The sequence below is a fragment of the Sander lucioperca genome, chromosome 9, assembly GCF_008315115.2.
Source record: "Sander lucioperca isolate FBNREF2018 chromosome 9, SLUC_FBN_1.2, whole genome shotgun sequence".
NCBI lineage: Eukaryota > Metazoa > Chordata > Actinopteri > Perciformes > Percidae > Sander > Sander lucioperca.
Genome location: NC_050181.1, coordinates 3,786,144 through 3,805,319, shown reverse-complemented (window position 1 = coordinate 3,805,319; position 19,176 = coordinate 3,786,144). Strand labels below are relative to the sequence as shown.

General features: G+C 39.8%; 3 protein-coding genes across 4 annotated transcripts; 2 read left to right on the top strand and 1 right to left on the bottom strand.

Annotated features, from left to right (window-relative positions):
* The first annotated feature begins 1,475 nt into the window (after positions 1-1,475).
* bcl6ab (BCL6A transcription repressor b) lies at positions 1,476-8,472 on the top strand. Its single transcript, XM_031294368.2, has 9 exons — positions 1,476-1,576; positions 3,629-3,800; positions 4,028-4,249; positions 4,364-5,227; positions 6,428-6,555; positions 6,679-6,846; positions 6,940-7,070; positions 7,153-7,290; positions 7,492-8,472. Exons 1-9 carry the CDS (start codon positions 1,546-1,548, stop codon positions 7,633-7,635), a joined length of 1,998 nt encoding a protein of 665 aa, XP_031150228.1. The 5' UTR covers positions 1,476-1,545; the 3' UTR covers positions 7,636-8,472.
* A 1,100-nt stretch (positions 8,473-9,572) lies between these two features.
* On the bottom strand, positions 9,573-14,877 carry cmpk (cytidylate kinase). Its single transcript, XM_031294431.2, has 6 exons — positions 14,606-14,877; positions 13,347-13,493; positions 12,417-12,569; positions 12,232-12,308; positions 11,865-11,961; positions 9,573-10,331 (listed from the first exon to the last, which is right to left on the bottom strand). The coding sequence occupies exons 1-6, from the start codon at positions 14,747-14,749 to the stop codon at positions 10,290-10,292; spliced, it is 660 nt and encodes a 219-aa protein (XP_031150291.1). The 5' UTR covers positions 14,750-14,877; the 3' UTR covers positions 9,573-10,289.
* A 106-nt stretch (positions 14,878-14,983) lies between these two features.
* fam78ba (family with sequence similarity 78 member Ba) lies at positions 14,984-19,175 on the top strand. Of its 2 annotated transcripts, XM_031294429.2 has the most exons (4): positions 14,984-15,110; positions 15,295-16,185; positions 16,308-16,587; positions 17,300-19,175. In XM_031294429.2, exons 2-4 carry the CDS (start codon positions 15,851-15,853, stop codon positions 17,540-17,542), a joined length of 858 nt encoding a protein of 285 aa, XP_031150289.1. In that variant the 5' UTR covers positions 14,984-15,110; positions 15,295-15,850; the 3' UTR covers positions 17,543-19,175. The 2 variants fall into 2 exon arrangements, with proteins under 2 accessions (XP_031150289.1, XP_031150288.1); XM_031294428.2 differs by having other exon boundaries at positions 14,984-16,185.
* Position 19,176: the final 1 nt, after the last annotated feature.

Below are 19,176 nucleotides of genomic sequence, written 5' to 3'. Positions count from 1 at the left end.
CAAAAGTACTTACAGAATATGTTTTAATTCAAACAAAAATTCATTTGAAAAACATAAATAATACTTCATAATTTGTTAGATACCGTATGATAACATGCACTTGGCTAAAGAAAAAGCCTGCTGGCTGCATTACCAGGTACAGTTTAACATACTGTGCAGGGTAGCTGAGGTTATATGTACATTTAAACAGGTTACAGAATAGATTAAGGTAACACTTTGCATGAGGCACACACAATCTGCGTAGTTACCAAGGAACTAGTAAGGACCACACCATTTTTCTGGAAGGACACAAAAAATACTAACAAATATATAACAAGTACTGGTTTTGTGACATTTAGCAGTGGAATTGGTGTTAATCAGGAACAAGTCATTAGGAAAGTGGTCAGATATCTAGGAACATGTCATTACACACTGGTTCATTATAGCTAACATAGCAGTCTGTTCTTCATCATCTTATCATTATATTGGTTTACATAATTTATTACATGCATTAGTTCTTGATGCAGTTTTTCAGGAACGTCAGTTGTTCATTAAAGAGCAGTTAGTTCCTGATTTGTTGCCTCATTCATCAGTAAGTATACTCATATAAGGATTCTGTGTTACGAATAGATATACAGCTGTGATGTTAGACAGGAAGTGGTGCGAACATAGACAAGTGCAAGTGAGCCTTTTGGAGACTTGAGGACTTTACACACACACACACACACACACACACACACACACACACACACACTGATATCTATAACGTGCGTGACATTAAAAATAGGACGCACATACTCTCAGATGTGAGATCAATTTTAGCACAAAGTTAATTGTCAGTATTGCAAAATTCCCCAGGAGGCTAATCAAATGTTTACTGTAAACGTAGGCTATATAAAATGTAGGCTACTTTAAGAGAAAGTATTCCCGTAAACATATTGCCAGGAAATTTATTACTTTTAAGTGTTCTTCTTAATCAATTTAAACAGATGAAGCATGGCTCCAGGCCAAAGCAGAAACTATACCGTTATATCAGCATTAACTGCTAAAAAAATGCAGCTGTCAAATCGAGCAACGTTTAAATCAAGCACAAACATAATGGGGAGATGTTAAAGAAGAAAACCCTAATATGGGGGAATTCTATTTCAAATTATTAGAAGATAAGATGACTGACTTTTCTCAACTCTTTATAGCACCTCAGGTAGGTTTACACATGGGGTTTACAGCGACAACATGCTCTCATATTCCCCACGGTATTTATAACTCGGTCAGCTGACCTTGCACTTGGACCCATCCACTACAAAGGGGAGATTAACCAACTAGGATACAAACAAATAAACTGCTGAAATCTTAGACATATTCTGTACCAACCCTACAAATATGGTTAATTAATAAGTATAATTGAGCAGCCATATATTATGCCGTACAATACTGACGGCAGAGGGTTGAAAGGACACAGATGGCGGTAAGCAGCTCCCCCGCCCAGCAGATAATGGTACGGCCCTCTGTTGAAATTCCGAGAATTGAGCTGCTCTGTTTCTTAGAACTGGATTCTCAGAACTGGTGATGCACAGAGTTTCGAGGAAACTTTTACAAGGTGACTTTTTTTCCTTCCTATTTTCTCAGCATTAGGTCAGAAGTGTTGTGAAGTAGCAGATGCTCATGTGGCTGCTCCCGGGCTGGACTATTTTTTAATATTTTGTGAAAACTTTTAGCACTAGAAGTGAACTAATTTTAACAGATTTGAACTATGAGAGTTGACTTTGACAGCTGCACTGTTTTTGATTGTGTTTTAGACGGAAGTGCGGATTACATTTGATCACTTGTAATGTTACATAGCAGCCGTTAGACTGAAAGCAGCAGTTTTGCGACATTAACCTTTACTGTTCGTTAAGGCAGCAGTTTTTAGTTAACGTTATAGCTCAATATTATTTAGACATGTTATTGTTATATTTGTATATAGCATTTGTCAAGTTACGCTACAAAAGTGGCGCAACTGTTCTGTCACATCTAAATTTCTCTGCGCATTTCTTATATCGAGAAACAATCTTTTCACTTCACTTAATGTCTCTAAGACAGAGCCTATAACTATCCTTATTTCCAATCGAGCAAACACTCTTTAAAAAACATGATTAAAGTACAGAACCGTCCCCAGACATGGCAGCTTAACACTGTTTCTAAACTTGAACGGACTTGTGCTGGCCTGCTCGGTGGTTTAGAGCCAAAGTTACGCAGCAACAAAATAACCACTCCTTGGAGTCACATCCTACGAAATCATGCTGTCTCAGTTTAGTCTAATATCTGAAGTTAAGATAACTCGATAAATTCGTTGAGTAGGAGGAAATAAATGTTAATAGGTTAAATGAGATGAGTTCTACTTATATCGGGGAACAGGAAACCTCTCTGTGTACTGGCAACCTAATCTGAACAGCCAGGACGGAATGTGCTCAACGTCAAACACGTTTACAACCTACAGGCTGCCAGCACTTTGGTCTGCTGTTACACGCCGTGAAACTGCAGCGAGCGCAGACATGAGAACATTATATAGGCTACCCACATTATTGTTATCCTTATACTTAGGATCGGGTTTGCATATATATATATTGTCTGTGGCTAAGATTTGTTGTCGCCTCAAAATTATGATTAGCGCCGTTTTAAATTATATACAGATGTTGACCAACTAAAAAAACATCACTGTTTTCAATAATAGCATGTTTAAAATATTAATCATAGCCCATGTAATAACGCTATCATTAAAGATGTAGTGTAACTCCCTTTCACTTTTCTCTTTGCAATGGCGCCACTCTCTGATAAAACACTGTCAAGACACTTAAGGTTCAAAGCTTGTTTTTTATTATAACCTCTGAAGGCAGATGTATTAGATAAGTTTATCATTTTATATAATGAGTGTTCATTGATGTATAATTTACTGACTGTTAAATAGGCTAACCATGTGAGTTAAGTTTGGCTTAACTTCTTGGGTCTTAAGATGATCATCCTCAGTGTACCAGAATTTAGCAAAGTTAAAGCCCATATAGGCTGCAAAGTAAAACTTACTTGTAATGTCCTTATAGTGCATATATTATTTTTATCCATAGTAAAATAATGTGACTTAATTTATTTTTCTGAAAATCTGATTGAGTTATGCTTATATTGGTTCCAATATGCAAAAAATTCCATTCCATTCCATAATAAACTTCATGAGATTCTTTTTCTTTTTCCACGATGCTAACAAGTTGGTAAAAGGAGAATCAAGAATGAAATCATCAATTTTAATTGTATAAACCATTATAAACTAATCAAACAATCACAACTGTAAATTCCATATACATCCAGTGACTAATGAACAGTTATTTATGTAATATATATATACTGTTTGTATTATTGTTCACCTGCCCAGGGATTGGGGATAAAAATAGCTTTTAGTTATATCTCTTTATAATGCATCATATTTCAAGTATTGAAATGTATGTTTATTATACCTGTTCCGTGTTAATAAACATATATAATAAATACAATAAAAATACCCACATTGTTACTTTTCTACTCTGCCTACAGTATGTGCACCTCTCTTGTGTGCCTGTATTTAGCAGTGGATCAATTTTAGAGTCATCAAAATGAACGATTTATTATTTTTGCCCTTGTTCAGATTGTGACAGCATGGCCACGACTGCACATGGCTGTATTCAATTCACACGCCATGCAGGTGACGTCCTGCTCAACTTTAACCGCCTCCGCAGCAGGAACATCCTGACTGATGTCGCCATACAGGTGGACGGGCAGCATTTTCATGCTCACAAGGCCATCTTGGTGGCTTGCAGGTATGCACCATCACAATATCTGACAGTTTGGCAGCATGATTACAGACTTTTTTTTCTTCTTTTTTTAAATTTTGCCTTTGGGACCATATTATATATATAATTATATAATACATATTTTTTGTGAATCAAGTGAATCACTGTCCCTTACACAGCCACACCCTATAATCTATACCTCCTACCAAATATTTTTTCTCATCTGTGCAACCCTCTCTCTTATCGTCTTACAGTGGCTTCTTTTATTCTGTGTTCATGGACCCCAAAAACGCAAACCTTAGTGCCATCAGCTTAGACCCCAAAGTGGACCCCAAGGGTTTTTCCATCCTGCTGGACTTCATGTACACATCCTGTCTGGACCTTAAGGACAGTCTGGTCCTGGCCACCATGAACACAGCCATCTACCTCCAGATGGAACATGTGGTCGACACCTGCCACAGGTTCATCAAGTCCAGGTAAAGGAAAATAGAAAATGTGACAAGACACACTCTAATGTCTTGGTAAAAATGAAAGGGATCTGAGTTGGAGTTAATAACTACATAACTTTGTCATTGAAAATGTTTCTGCAGGCATCCGATTGAAGAAGTACAGATCAATTCATCACATCTGGCTGAGGAGATCCCTGCTTTGAGGCCTGTTGATGAGAAAGAGCCAGACTTTACAAACAACCACAAGTCATCCTCATCCCCTCTCCACGAATGCAGGAGCTACATCCCTAACGTTTTCAGGGGGATCAACACCTCTGGTTCCTATCACGTCTATGGTGATCCCCACGTCCCTGCTGGGAAGCTAGAAGGTTCCCATAAGGTCAGCGACCTTCCCAGAGAAGGGGCTTTGTCCCAGAAACGATGCTCGCAGGTACCCAGTGCCAACATGGCTCACAATGAGTCCACTATCATCATCTCCAACCCTGTGCCATCTCACCCAAGTTTCCCCACCACTATCATCCGACCAGATGGAGCCCACAGGAGCCTTCAAAGGCCTGTCTCTCCTATGGAGGAAGATAGCATTCAGCACCCACAAACCAGCTGGCTAACATTGTCTCCAGGGTTTAGCAAAGGTGTGATTTGCAGCCCTCAAAGCCCCCTCAGATCTGACTGCCAGCCCAACTCGCCCACTGAGTCCAACAGCAGCAGAAACGCCACACTGAGCTTCAGACAGCCCTCAGACTGCCCCAAAGACGCCAAGGCCCGCAATTGGAAGAAGTACAAGCTGATCGTTATGAACCAAACTCCTGATGAGAATGAAAAGGAGGCTCGGAGTGGCAGCACTGAAGCTATATCCATGTCGCCCTCACTGAGCCCCTGCAGGAGTGGTGTAGCAGGTGGACACAATGAGGTCCAGGTAGAAGAGGGAGTCAACGAGCATAGAGAAGAAATCCTCATGTCTCAGAGTGTCGACAGCTGCAGCAGCAGCACCTGTAGCACCATCAGGTAAAACTCCAACTCATTGTGGGATTTATTTTGGTTTTAGACTAAATTTCTCTACCAGCACTGCCCTTCTAAAACTCACAAATGATGTGTTCTCATCCTTTGATAAAAGCCAACTCACAGTCGCAATTTTTATTGATCTTTCTAAGGCTTTTGATATGGTCGATCACTATCTCCTTCTGGATAAGCTGTACTCTATTGGTTTAAATTAAAATGCTCTCCTGTGGTTTAATGCCTATCTTATAGACGCCAGTTTGTTGTTTTTCAAGGTTTTCAGTCTGAATAGCAATTGTGGAAAAGGGTGTACCACAAGGTTCCACCTTTAGACCCCTCCTTTTTATTTTTATTAATGACTTACCTCAAATATGCTCTAACTGTCATGTTCATCTTTAGACTGATGATACTGTTATTTACTCTGATTTATTACAAATCCAGAATTCCTTACAGTTTGACTTTAATTTGGTTCAAAACTGTTTTTATAACAATAGACTCTTATTGAATAAGAAGAAGTCCTGCAGCATGGTGTTTGGTACACAACACAATCCAACATATCCTTTTGATTTGCATATTAATTTTCATGATGATTGGGTCACCCCTTGAGAGAGTTCATTCGTTCAAGTATCTTGGACTTTGGATTGACCCTGAACTCTCCTTTAAGCCCCACATTGATTTTATTACTTAAAAAACATATGGCTGTCTGAGTTCACTTTATCGCTCAATTAATTTTTTACATTTCAAGTTAGAAAAAGAATAATTTCCCAGTTGATACTGCCTATTATTGATGACGCTGATATTGTCTATCAGAACACCTCTGACACTAATCTAGTCCTCTTAATGTTGTTTTTAATTCTCTATGTAGATTTATTTTGAGGTGTCTATACAGAACTCACCATTGTTTTATGTATGAATCACTTAACTGGCTGCAGCCTAAATCCAGAAGGCACTTTCACTGGGTTGAGTTCATCTTTAAATGTATTTATTTCAACTGTCCTTCTTGAAACAGTTTTTGTGGGTGAGAGTGTGAGCAAGCTGCCTGTATCTGTGTATTTGCAGTGTATGTTTGTTATGTAACGCTGTTCTGTTTGTATGTGTTTTATAACTATGTATTTGTGTTTATAGGACCCCCTCGAAAATAAGATGCTACATCTCAAGGGGCTATCGTTTCAATAAAGTTAAACTCTGTGGTCATCTTTTTGTGTGCAGCTACCACAGATGCTCCTCTTGTGGCTGCGACAGCCCTCAGTGCATGGAAATGGGTCACCTTTCTCCTGACTCTTACAGCCGAGATGACACCACCAAAATGCACTCAGAGTATTCCTCCTACAGCTGTGGTAAGTGGACTCCACAAGTGCCATACTATATTTAAGTTATAACAAATGATTTCACAGGATTATTTTAAACAAAACCACAGAGGTGTGTTAAATTCACATTGATTTTGTTGCTTCTTTGTGCAGAAAGCACCATATACTTCTGCAATGGGTGTGACTCCAAGTTCACAGATGAAGATTCCCTGAAAGAACACATGGCCCAGGTGCACAGTGACAAGCCATACAAATGTGACTTCTGCCAGGCTGCCTTCCGCTACAAGGGCAACCTGGCCAGCCACAAGACCGTTCACACCGGTAAGATTGAAACTTCCTTTATAAAGTACAATCAAGTTGACTTCCTGGATGTGACTGTTTTGGTCATTGCACAACCTGCTGATTTTCCTCCAGGTGCGAAGCCTTACCACTGCAACATCTGCGGCGCTCAATTCAACCGGCCAGCCAACCTCAAGACCCATACCCGCATTCACTCTGGAGAAAAGCCATACAAATGTGAGACGTGTGGTTCCAGATTTGTCCAGGTGAGAAAAAAAAAGCTTTGCAAATGTCAAACCACTGCTTTTAAGTGTATGTGTTTTAATATATGTTTTAATTCTCCTTCAGGTGGCCCATCTTCGCGCCCATGTGTTAATTCACACAGGAGAAAAACCGTACCCTTGTGAAATCTGTGGAACTCACTTCCGCCACCTTCAGACGCTCAAGAGCCACATGCGCATTCATACTGGAGAGAAGCCTTATCATGTAAGGTTCCTCGTTAGTCCCTTCCTCCTTATCCACTGTGTCTGCTGGCTAAAAAGAGAGTAATCCCTTCTCCATGCGCCTATCAATAGTTATAAATCCTGAGTAGTAATCCTGGAGAGCTATGAACGGTGGCTGTGGGGGTTGGGGGATGAAACCGTCCCTTTAAATAGTGATTCTAAATTTTTTGTCTCTTATCCTTAGTGTGAAAAATGTGACCTCCACTTCAGACACAAGAGTCAGCTGAGGCTTCATCTGCGACAGAAGCACGGCGCAGTCACTAACACCAAGGCTCAGTATCGCAGGATTCCCAGCAACATCAACACAGGCCTGGTGAACTCCTGCTGAGCCCACTACAGTCTCGCTGTGTGTCATTTTTGTTTTCTTTTTGCGTCGGCTGCCAAGTTGTCAAAAGATGTTTATATTTTTCAAAGAGAAACAAAGTTCTCTCTTCATGCATTCGTAAATGATGCACATTACTTTATGTAAGCTCTTTGGTATTTCAAAGATTGTAGAAGTTTATGCTTTCGTTGTGATTGTCTAACAACAAAATGTACATTTTGAATGTGAAAATTTGAGCAGGCATTTCTCTTTAAATGCAAATATCTTAAAAGAATGTCAGCATTGAAGGACAGTCCTCTCTCTCATTGGATTGTGAATCACTGTTACAGTTTTGCTTTAGATATTGGTATGCATTTTGCCCAATAATGTGGTCACAGTTCATGCAGTTATTTTTCATTAGTTTATTTTTTTGTAAATAAGATAATATATATTTTCAGATTGCCATCTGCTGGCAGAGTACGAATATATTTACGTTAAGTTTGTCTTTAACACAAGGGCTTGTTATTTTGCCATTTCGTAGTTTGTGGTACGTATTGTAATATGTACATATTGTCATTCATTTAAAAAAATTGCTATGTAGATATTTTCTTTTTTTCAATAATTTCTAGCCTGATGGTATTTTGCACATATTCATAATGCTGTAATTCATATATTTTCATACATTTCATTCAAATATTTTTACTTAAAATGTGCTTGACATGTTGAAATTGTTTGTTTGAATCCATGCCCAGCACTTGCTATTCTTTTATTTATATTCTAAATTTTTCTTTGCTGTATTCTATTACATTTTGGTGCTGCAATGATGCATGTCAGCTGGATCATTAAAGTTTGACCGTATTTTATCAACTATATGTATTATAGTTCACTCATACAAACCAGTGTATTAATAGTGCCTTACATTCACACTTCTCTATTTGCTACCTTCCCAGACTAACTATTAATGCGTTATAACTTGAACTATATGAAAGCCCCGGTAGTTATAAACTGCTGTTGTGCTGCATTTCACATTTGGTACATTGCCCTGTTGTCAAGTGCACCCATGTCTGGTACTGTTTTGGAAGCTGATTATCTGTTGAGTGTAGCTCTTAGAATGCAGATTCACCAGGCCTCAAGCTAAAAAAAACACTCAGGAATATTAGTAATGTGTAAGCAAATGTCTTACTCCAGATTATATACTGTACATATATACATACATGAAATTAAAAATGAATTATGCAGCACTTGTTGCTATAAATGTGTTCATTATTTTCAAGTAAAGATGTGTCTTGACTTGACTTAGCATTAGCATTTGGAGAAGCACCGATGGTTTAGTTAGCCAATCGATTAGCTTCTATTTGTGTGTGGGGAAAAGTGGTAAAACTATAATATAATAAAACTAATATGCCTTATTTATCAATAAATACATTATTAAATAATATACTGAAATATATGAATTAGAAATTTGAATAAGTAAATAGCATTCTAAATATATGAATAAATGCTGACATAAATACAGAAATGCTTCACTTACTTATACAGTCAATATTTATTTCAGCATTCATTTACTTATTTACTGAGGAGTCATTTTCCATCCTCTGTAAAAAGAATCCAAGTGACAGTTTTTTGAAGAAAAAAACTAAGATAGATGTGCTGGCATTATACAGTGATGTCTAGCGCCCCCTGCTGGCTAATGTTGAAAGTGACCAAGTGCATGGGGTTTTGTGAATTTGTAAATTCTTGTGTAGCAATTAATAACTTGATCCAAATCTTTTTAAGTACTGGACTGAAGCACAATACTACACAAATAACAAAAAAGCACATAATATATAAATATACAACCCTCACATATTAAATAAATGTTTTAGATTAATTGAGCAAGACAAAGAAAAAAAAATAAGTTTTTACTTTTGAGTTTTAGCCCCCCCCCCCCCTTCAAGTTGATGCAGTACAAATTTGACAAAATGTTCATTTTTTTTTTTCCTTTATGTTTTCTCTATGATTAGTCCCAATTGTCATAGCTGTGATGGAGCATGTCAAGACGTTCAGGTACAAAGTCAAATATGCATTGAAGAATGGGACATCTACCACAGAAATACATACCGGATAACTCTAAATGGCACAAAAGCAACAGTCCCTGTAGTACTGACCATTAAACATGAGACAGATGTTTTATGCATTTTATTTGGAGGCTATTGGATGTTCCGTCAGTCTTAAATCATTCCCAGCCTGCCATCATCAGGTCAAGCTATTTGGTCTGAAGCATTATGGCTGCTTCCAATGACATGATACACTGAAGACATTAGTGATATACAATATACCATTTTTTTTTAAAGATACTTCCACTATTAGAAGTGTCTTTGACAAAAAAAGTGTCTTCTCTATGCTTACGATACAATTTGTTCCTATGCAAAGGCCTCAAACTACGATGAAAGAGTGCAGACGAGCTGTGAGCTCTTCCAAGCATAGCATGTTGATCACAAGTAGCTGCTAGGCAACACTACTTCTCATCCATACCAATACATATTGTACACACATTCACAAACAAACAGTGCAACATTTTACAAAAGAGATGGAAAACAAAAAAATTATTAACCAAAAGTAAAAACGTATTATAGTGTACTGGCTGGTCGATAAAAAGAAAACTAAAAAGGTAAATGAATGCAGTTGGCAGCTGGAGAAACTCAACCTTCTTTGTCTAGAATGGCTTTCACATCAGCAAACACCTGAAAGACAAACATAGGTGTACTCAAACAAAGTCGGTATTTCAGCTTCAGCCTAAGTCATTTTTAAAACTTGAACTAACCAACGTAAGCTGAAGTGTTGCCTATATTACGAACTCTGATCACAAGTAAAAACACATAGAAAAGGATTTGAACATTTCATTTCGGGCACCATTCTGATTAGTTACATATCAGCTTCACTGGTGAGATTTGGGAATGAGTTGACTCGGCTATAGAAGTTGTCATATCATCAGACAGACTTTAAATTCCCATTTGACAGTTACAGCCCCATTTTAAGTAGGGCTGTAACTAAAGATTAATTTCATTAAGGATTATGATTATTTGATTTATCATTAAGTTTATAAAAAGGTGATGTTTATAGACTAAAAACTAAAACTAAAAAATATTCAATTTACAAAAAATACCAGAGAACCAGTGAATGTTTGGCACTTTTGTCTGATAATAAAAGCAATTAATCAATTACCAAAATAGTTGCAAATGGATTTTCTGTCAATTGACTACTAAATCAATAGTTTCAGCTCTAATCTGAAGTATGTGTCTGGAAGTGAAAAACAAGTTCAAAAGCCCAAAATGTCACCATCATCCTTGGTCACACTTCTAATGTCACACACCACTATAAGTGTGGAAACTAATGTTAACGTTTTCCTGCTAAATCTGATGGACGTTTACAACTATGAAGTTGGGTAATCATTTAAGTATTAAGTATTAAGTAAGATGCCTCACTCTGTAGCTAAAACAGAGAGCTCAACACACAGGGTGAAAAGAGGAGCTGCAGCAATGTGCAGTACAACAAAAATATGGTGTTTTTTGAAAATTAAACCATGTAAACCTGTTCTGGTACAACCTCAAAATACAATTATGAACCTGAAAATGAGTATAATATGAGCACTTTAAAATAAAATGATGATAATGATATGTGGATTTGTTTAAAGACCTCCTCCAGAAAAGTTTTAATACAACATAAAATAGCTTTTTTCAAAAAAAGGTTTGATTACCAAATTAAAAATGTCATCCACTCCTTTTTCATTTCAGAAGTTTACCTAGACACAAGAAGTCTCCTACTTCAGTAAGTTGCACATTGGACCACGATTGGCTTTGAAATTAGTTACTAACAAGTCACAAAATCAGCTGGTACACACACATCTTAAACTCAGATTTAAGGTGAGCACAGAGAAAACTCCCCCCCCCTCCCCCCCATCAGCAGATGATTGTGAAAACAGCCTTCTAGTGTCAAACTCTGCACATGCATCGTTCTGCACAGATTAAGCATCCAAGTCGATAATGGAGGAGAATGTACATCCGGTAAACCAGACTACTCGATCCCCAGATCTCAGCAATTAATAACAAGTAAAATGTTAGAACTGAAAGGAGAGATGGTCAAAACAACGAAATAACATCCAGGTAAAAAACCTTAAAACAAACATAACCAAACTGTTATGTTACACAAAATGTCCATTCTGAAATCTATGGTTAGCACTCATAGATGCTTTCCTACAGGCGATGCTATTTACTCACCTTATCCACAGAGCGAGAGGCGTCTACAGTGCGCACTTTTCCGTGTTTCTCATACAGTTTAATGATTGGCTGCGTGGACTGCAGGTAGGTTTGGATTCTGCAAGAAAAATATGCCTGGTTATTGGGGTCAGATGACACAGGGGACTCAAATGAGACACAAATGAGGTTAAAAACATGTGCAGGCACCCACAGTCAGCTATATGGGTCAGATAAATCTATACCGATCAGACATGCTTGTTGTACTTTATTACGGACAGAAATCAGTTCATTAAATCAATTAATGGTTAAAGGCAGCAGTGCGTTCTTCTGGGGTTTAGTACTGTTAAAGCCTAAAGTGACATATTTTGTTTATGTTGCAGGATGGTACCTTTTCTCCAAGCTTTCTCTGTTGTCATCAGTGCGTCCACTGTTTTTCCCTCTTTCTAAACATCTGTCGATGCAAACCTGTGGACAAAAAAGACAGAGATCGTATGCTTGGTGTAACAAGTCTCTGAGGATATCAGCTCAGTTCTCTGTTCTCTGATCTAAAAACAGCTAGTTTCCATGACGCACCTCATTGCCGCAGTCAAAGAAAAGCACAAATTTGACATCTGCTTTGCCATCCATGACATTGTTCCACCCCTGAAGGTTGTCCTCGTTGCGGGGGAAACCGTCTATGAGGAAACGGAACTTTTTCTCATCTTTCTGCATGGTCTCTTCCATTGCCTTAACGAAACAGAACAACAATACAGAAATATTTTACTCCTAATGTGAATTCATTGAAATAGATGTTTATAAATGACATAGACCAATCAAAATACACAATGACACACAATATCTACTCTATTTGCTAGCATTGAAAACTGTTTCAAAACACAAGAGACATTTAAACATTAGCAAGTATCCATGTCAGACAATAAAATGTATTATTTTGTCAAAAACAAAAATAGAGTTGCAACTACTGATTCTTTTTTGTTATTCATTGGTCTTTCATTTAAAAAATAATGACAATTGACAATCACAAGTTGCCAGTTCCTAAAGTTGTCTTTAAATTATTTATGTCTAACCAACAGTCCAAAAAATAAAACATTTCAATCTAAAGTATATGAAACAGGAAGAAACACTAACGAGGATAGGAGAAGCAAATGTTTTGTGTATTTACTTAATAAATGACTTCAAAATGTGTTGATTGTCGCTGTTTAATATCCAGTGAATTCACAAATCGCCTTGGTTGTTTCAGCACTAAACAAGAGAAGTGCTGCCCAGATATATTGGCATGAATAGATAAGAGAGTAGAATCAAATTCAAAGAACTTTTTTGTTAAAATCTGTGATCAGAGTTACAGATTTTTCTCAAGTCCTGTATATCCAAAAACAAAAGATGAGTTGCGTTGAATTGTAAACAGGTCCTGAATAAAAGTGTCTGACCCCAGGCCGACTGATCCAAATTTGTCTCTTGCCAGGCAAACACAAACCTGATTTACAGCCTGTATTTGGTGCATACCTTCTTGAGTAAGTTGATGGTGATCTCCACAGGGACAATCTTGCCCTCCTTGATGTAGTTGCCAATGAGCTGTCCAAACTCTGACCCCTCTCTAGCCCGCTCTGCCCTCAGCAAGTCCCCAGCTGACAAATGGGTGTAATTGTAGCTCTGAGAGACACAAACATTTTTTTAAATATAATAAGTTGACCTCATGGGATGAAAATGGTATTTCAAAGCAAAGCACTTTATAGCTAGTAATCAAGAATTTCTGGGGAGGAGAAAGCGCAGATGGTCATTTTTAAAAAAAAGTTTGTATATATTTCTATTGACTCTAAAAATCTGCATTTGAGAAGACAGCCTTTACAGACAGGCTAACATCTTCTCACTCACAGGCTGGGAAGAAGTCAGACCTTGTGTAGTTAATGAAAGGAGCCTCTATGCATTCAGGCCTCAGCACCATACTTAAAGCACGGCAGCCAACACTCAGTAACATCCATAAACAGAAGTAGTTATAAAGTCTCTCTTATAGAAGCTCTATAAGAGAGACTTATTGGCCCCCCAGTAGAGCTGCAGCTTCATGAGCTTTCATGAGTTTGACTTTCAGACAAAAATCAAAGTAGCATCCTTAAGTAGAGTTCTGGCTTTTCAAACTTTTTGGGTGGCTTGTAAAAATAACTTTTTGTCAAACCAAGACCATTGGACTAATGACTCAGCCAGTACATGTCTACGTCACCATCTGTTTCTGTTTGTTCAAAGTCGATGGTGACCAAGCCCACTCCACACGTATACTGACCATTACATAACTTCAACTGCATAGATGAGTCAAGGCTACAACATAGAACAAATGTCAATGGGTATCTCCTGCTGTCTCCATTCGTACTGTATGCAGCGAATTAGACATTAATTAAGCGTTTAACTGTAACGTTACAACATTAAACAGTGGGCTAAAATATATTGCATTTTTTACTGTTTTGACTCGGTACATGAATACTGGGAGTTTCTGAATATTTTAAAAATATTGAAATGGTAATTTGTAGCTTCTGTATTCCAGCACATAAACTGTATACCCTGTGTGGCTAACTAACGTTAGCTGGCTACACAGGTTCATTTTAGAGGACAACCGGAAGTCACTGAAATGTAGAATTACCTCATAAAAAAAGGCTCTACTAAAAGGCACAACCATCCTAAAATCCACTAAATACCATTTTCACCACGATATGCTAAATCCTAACCACCGAAGTCGGTAGGTTTCATTGTCCTTTATTTTCCATCTCTCATACCTCCACGATTTTGGAGCATTGGGTCCCTTTGCCGGCGCCAGGCCCGCCCAGCACGAACACAACCTGCGGCTTCATCATTAGCGACACCCGGTACAGCAAGCTCGGCACCCTCTGAGACACGTTACCGAACAAACGACCGATCATAAAACAGCACCAGCAGCTACAGACGTGAACCGGTGGGGTGGCGACAAATATAATAAGCCGAGTTGGCCGGTGAATGCGTGTCAATATCGGAGGGTAGGAAGTGGATGAGCAAAATGACACCACTTCCGCGGTTGACTTCAGCGACCAATGGGTTTTCACATAGGAGTGATGCATCATGTAGCCATGCCCACTTGCACTTGTTTTTTTTTTTTCAATGCAGAGGTCGGGTGACGCCCCTCCCCTGCCTCTCTAGCATCAGCACCTCCGAACAAGGCGACCCGCGGCTGGAAAAGGATGCTCTACACCAGCTCGAGGAGACATAACGATGAGACGACTAACCGAGAGACGCTCGAGCGGCTGGGTATAGTCACTGTTTTCTGCACGTTTATGCTGCCTCGCTGCCTCCATTCATGATGCACCATTAATGCATCCCCAAGAATGGAAGCACATCGCGAGGAAAACGTTAAAATAGCCTGTTGTAGCCCTGTTCTGTCGCCTTTATTAGACACATCCTCGCTTATTTGATGAAGCTTCTTTTCATGTAGGTCAAGGTGATGAAGAGCCAGCTTTTGTCTTTTGAGGGCGCCGCGCGAATGTAGGGCTACAGGAAAGCCAAGCAAACAAAAGGCATCCAACCCCCCTCCTCTGACGCACCTGCTGCCCTGTCGCCACTTGACATGACAGCGCAGAGCCGGGAGCAGAGCAGCAGGATCAAGGGGCACCGACGTGCAGCCGGGCGTGTGGACTTGACAAGAAATAGAGGAGCCTCCGGACGCACGGCGGAGAAGCAGCAGCAGCCCAGGGGAGGTCGGATTGCAGTTTCTGGGGACAAGCGCCAAGGGCAGTGCGGCAGTAAGCAGGCAGACCGGGGGGAGGAGGCTGCGGAGATCTGTGATACTTCCCCCCCAGGCCCCACTGCGCGCTCACCCCCATATCATCCTGAAAATATGACGGTGGACGCTTTTATGTTTGATCAATGGTGACTGTAAAACTTCCCATCACTTTCTGTCCTTTTTTTCCCCTCCCCAACCAATCAGTGATGATGGGCAATTAAAAGATTAGATCTGCTCTTCAGGCAAGGGTGGACCCCGGAGGGGACTGATGTGCATACTGGCCAGGTATCATTTGCTCCCTTCTTCTCTGGTTTTGCTCATTTTGCTTGTCGCCTGCACTATGGGCTGTATTCAGAGCATCGCATGCAAGCCCCGCATCAGACGGGAGAACATTGTGGTGTACGAGGTGTCAGCCTCTATTGACCAGTGTCCTACCATCATTGAGGAGAACTCACCGATTGTGCTCCGTTACAAGACGCCTTACTTTAGGGCCTCAGCAGGTGTTGTGATGCCACCAGTGCCCCGCAATGAAACCTGGGTGGTGGGCTGGATCCAGGCTTGTACCCAGATGGAGTTCTACAACACCTATGGTGATATTGGCATGTAAGTGTATCTATAAGACATCACCATTGTGCCACTGAATGAGCTCAGTGTGTGTGTTCAGGTGGATATAGTGTTTGCATGTGCACACCTCTCACTATGTCCTCTTCCGTCCACTGCCGCAGGTCCAGCTGGGAGTTACCGGAGCTGCGAGAGGGCCGGGTCAAGGCCATCAGCGACTCAGATGGCGTCAGCTACCCCTGGTACGGCAACACCACCGAGACAGTCACACTGACCGGACCTACGTCCAAACCGTCCCGTCTGACGGTCAGCATGAATGACAACTTCTACCCCAGCGTGACATGGGCAGTACCCATCAGCAACAGCAACACGCCCATGCTGACCCACATCACCAGGGACCAGAGCTTCATCACCTGGCTGGTAGCCATGAACTCCGTCACCAAGGTAGGACAAAAACACAGAGAGCAGCCTGACATTGAAGATGAAACAGTTTGTTCCCACATACATCAAATTAATATCTTATTTTTTTCCAGTGTTTTCACATTCACAAATATGTTTTGCCCAGTTTAAATGAGGAAATTTGATATACATCTTTAGACACTGCTCTTTTCATTACACACACACTGACAGTGATGTAATCATCTCCCCCTGCACTTTTTCTTTCTGGTGTAAAGTTACAAAGTTCCTCATCATTGCCTTCAAATCTACTGAATAAAGCCCCTGCAATGACCCATCCAGAGTCAGTCAAGCTTAAAATGTGTATCTAAATTCTTACAGTATTCATGTATTGGCATGTTTTGAGTTATTTTCTTTTTTGGATATTATAGAGAAGGTTGTCAGGCTTGTTTTCTTAATTGTTGGTTAATAAGTTAAGAGCAGAAGAAGAGCATACCTATCTGAGCATTCAAATTATGTATCTACGCCAAACTTTCTTCTGTGTCAATTAAGCTCAAACTATATTTAACAAAACTGAATTAACACACCATTTATTAGGATGCACATTAACTACACTCTATAAGCAGCATAGGACATGATACACAATGAACTTAAACTTTAAGAAAACTCTACTCATGTACTTAAAATAGAAGACTGCACCATGCATACACATACACATATATACAGTATCGACCATGTTAACATTGCTCTCCTCTTCCAGGAGCGCATCGTGTTGCAGACGGTGCGGTGGCGGATGCGGGTGGACATTGCTGTGGACCCTGACATGCCTCTGGGCTCTCGGGCCTCGTTGGTGGGTCGTCCCTACCAGGAGCAACCACACATCCTCAACTACCAAGAGCCCATCCCTCCCAACGCGCTGGGGAGGCCGAATGCCAACGACGCCCAAGTGCTAATGTGGAGGCCACGGAGAGGGGCGCCACTAGTGGTCATACCGCCAAAATAAGAGGGTCAAATGGTTGCACAGACAAAAGTATAATTTTTCCCTCTTGCAGAAAAGGGGATATGAAGGTGATGAAGTCATGAAGCCTATCAGAGAAGAGAGAACTGATGGTTTCCCTCCGCTCAAGATGCCAGTGGCTCATTATCCCTGAAAGATTTAAGTTGACCAGTATAACAAGCCAGAGTGGATATTACATCTGGGATCTGACACAGCACGGTGTCAGAATGGAAGTCTACAACAAACTAGTGTCAAGGGCCCGGGTTGCATCAAGGCTTTTTTGGCCACCACGTTTTGGACTGCATTAAAGAGTTCTGCCTGCTTTTAGCGAAGAAGGAACGCTGTTTTTAGATGTACCACAGAGGTATTAGATCACAACGAGAACTGCATCCTGCATCCTTATGTAGATCTTATTGCATGAGAGAGTGAGAGAGACACAAGAAAAAACTGTCCTTGAGAAGTTTAAAGTTAGCATTTGTTTCGTATAACTTGATACCTGAAGACATTTTGATTGAAAAGTCAGCCAAAAGAATCCCTGCGGGCTGGTTAAACCTCGATAGTGCCAACAAAGGCCTTCAGCACACTCAGTACCAGAGTTAAAGGATGTATTCAAGAATTTAAAAGAGGCAAAGTATTATATGAATCTTTTTAAGTTAAGATAAACTCATGCATCAATCAGATTGTATTAAGAGCACCCACCTTGCATAAAAGTCTGGAAGAAAAACTGTTGTTTTTTCACTGGAGTTTTGCTAATACACCAAACTTTTTTTCTTTTATTTTCAACTCCCTCGCCTTTGTCGTGCAGCAGGTTTTTTATTAAGATGGGTGACAAACTATTAGAGAAAGGAGTTGGATCTGTTAATACATTAAATAAATAATGTCAGCTATGCTTTCAATAAGTGTAATGACTTGGAAAAGTGCCATACATCACATTTAAAACAAGAGGGTGACAGTTGGAATGGGGCCAAATTGTACTCAGACCTACGGTAGATTTGATGTGGCACTAATCAGGCCATGTTGCACTACCAAGTTACATAAATCTTCCTACAATCAGGGAATCCTAAATCTACTCTTAATAGTTTCCTTGGTGAGGAATTAAACCAGACTGCATTTTTAAAATGATTGAGTTGAATTAGTGCCATTATTTAACACTGGATGTACTGTATATCACAGCTTCTCCTCATATCGTTAACATATATTATTTTGCAGTAGGCTTCTGCAGATAATCACAGATGAAGGTTTCCTGTGTCATGGCTATGGTCTGTCCTGTGGCTCATCCTGGGCTCACTCCAAGACCCTGCCTGCCACTTCACACAGGACTCACGACTCATCCTCCATCTGTGCTTCTCTCCAGGTTCACACCTCACCTTCCCAATCTGCCTGCTCATTTTCTCCCCCTGTCTGTCCACATCATCACACACACTATCTCTATTCATATACACTCATCTGCTCTGAAATCCACAACTATGCAAAGATTATCTGTGACTGTAAACAAAACCAGAAGGAGAAAAACTGGCATAATAGGAAAGATGTGTATTTTTGCTCGCCTCGATCTCTTTTATTTGTCAGGGTCATTGTTAAATAAAAGTGGCTATTGTAAATGTAAAGTACTCAAAGAGGTTAAAATAGGTTATATTAAT

Excerpts from the sequence above, each read along its gene's own strand:
- fam78ba (XM_031294429.2), top strand. The coding sequence starts at position 15,851 with ATGTGCATACTGGCCAGGTATCATTTGCTCCCTTCTTCTCTGGTTTTG. Across the intron at positions 16,186-16,307 it reads ACCTATGGTGATATTGGCAT|GTCCAGCTGGGAGTTACCGG; the intron begins GTAAGTGTATCT and ends CCACTGCCGCAG. Across the intron at positions 16,588-17,299 it reads CCATGAACTCCGTCACCAAG|GAGCGCATCGTGTTGCAGAC; the intron begins GTAGGACAAAAA and ends CTCCTCTTCCAG.
- cmpk (XM_031294431.2), bottom strand. The coding sequence starts at position 14,749 with ATGATCGGTCGTTTGTTCGGTAACGTGTCTCAGAGGGTGCCGAGCTTG. Across the intron at positions 12,570-13,346 it reads CCATCAACTTACTCAAGAAG|GCAATGGAAGAGACCATGCA; the intron begins GTATGCACCAAA and ends TGTTTCGTTAAG. Across the intron at positions 10,332-11,864 it reads CCTCTCGCTCTGTGGATAAG|GTGTTTGCTGATGTGAAAGC; the intron begins GTGAGTAAATAG and ends TTTGTCTTTCAG.
- bcl6ab (XM_031294368.2), top strand. The coding sequence starts at position 1,546 with ATGCACAGAGTTTCGAGGAAACTTTTACAAG. Across the intron at positions 1,577-3,628 it reads TTCGAGGAAACTTTTACAAG|ATTGTGACAGCATGGCCACG; the intron begins GTGACTTTTTTT and ends GCCCTTGTTCAG. Across the intron at positions 3,801-4,027 it reads GCCATCTTGGTGGCTTGCAG|TGGCTTCTTTTATTCTGTGT; the intron begins GTATGCACCATC and ends ATCGTCTTACAG.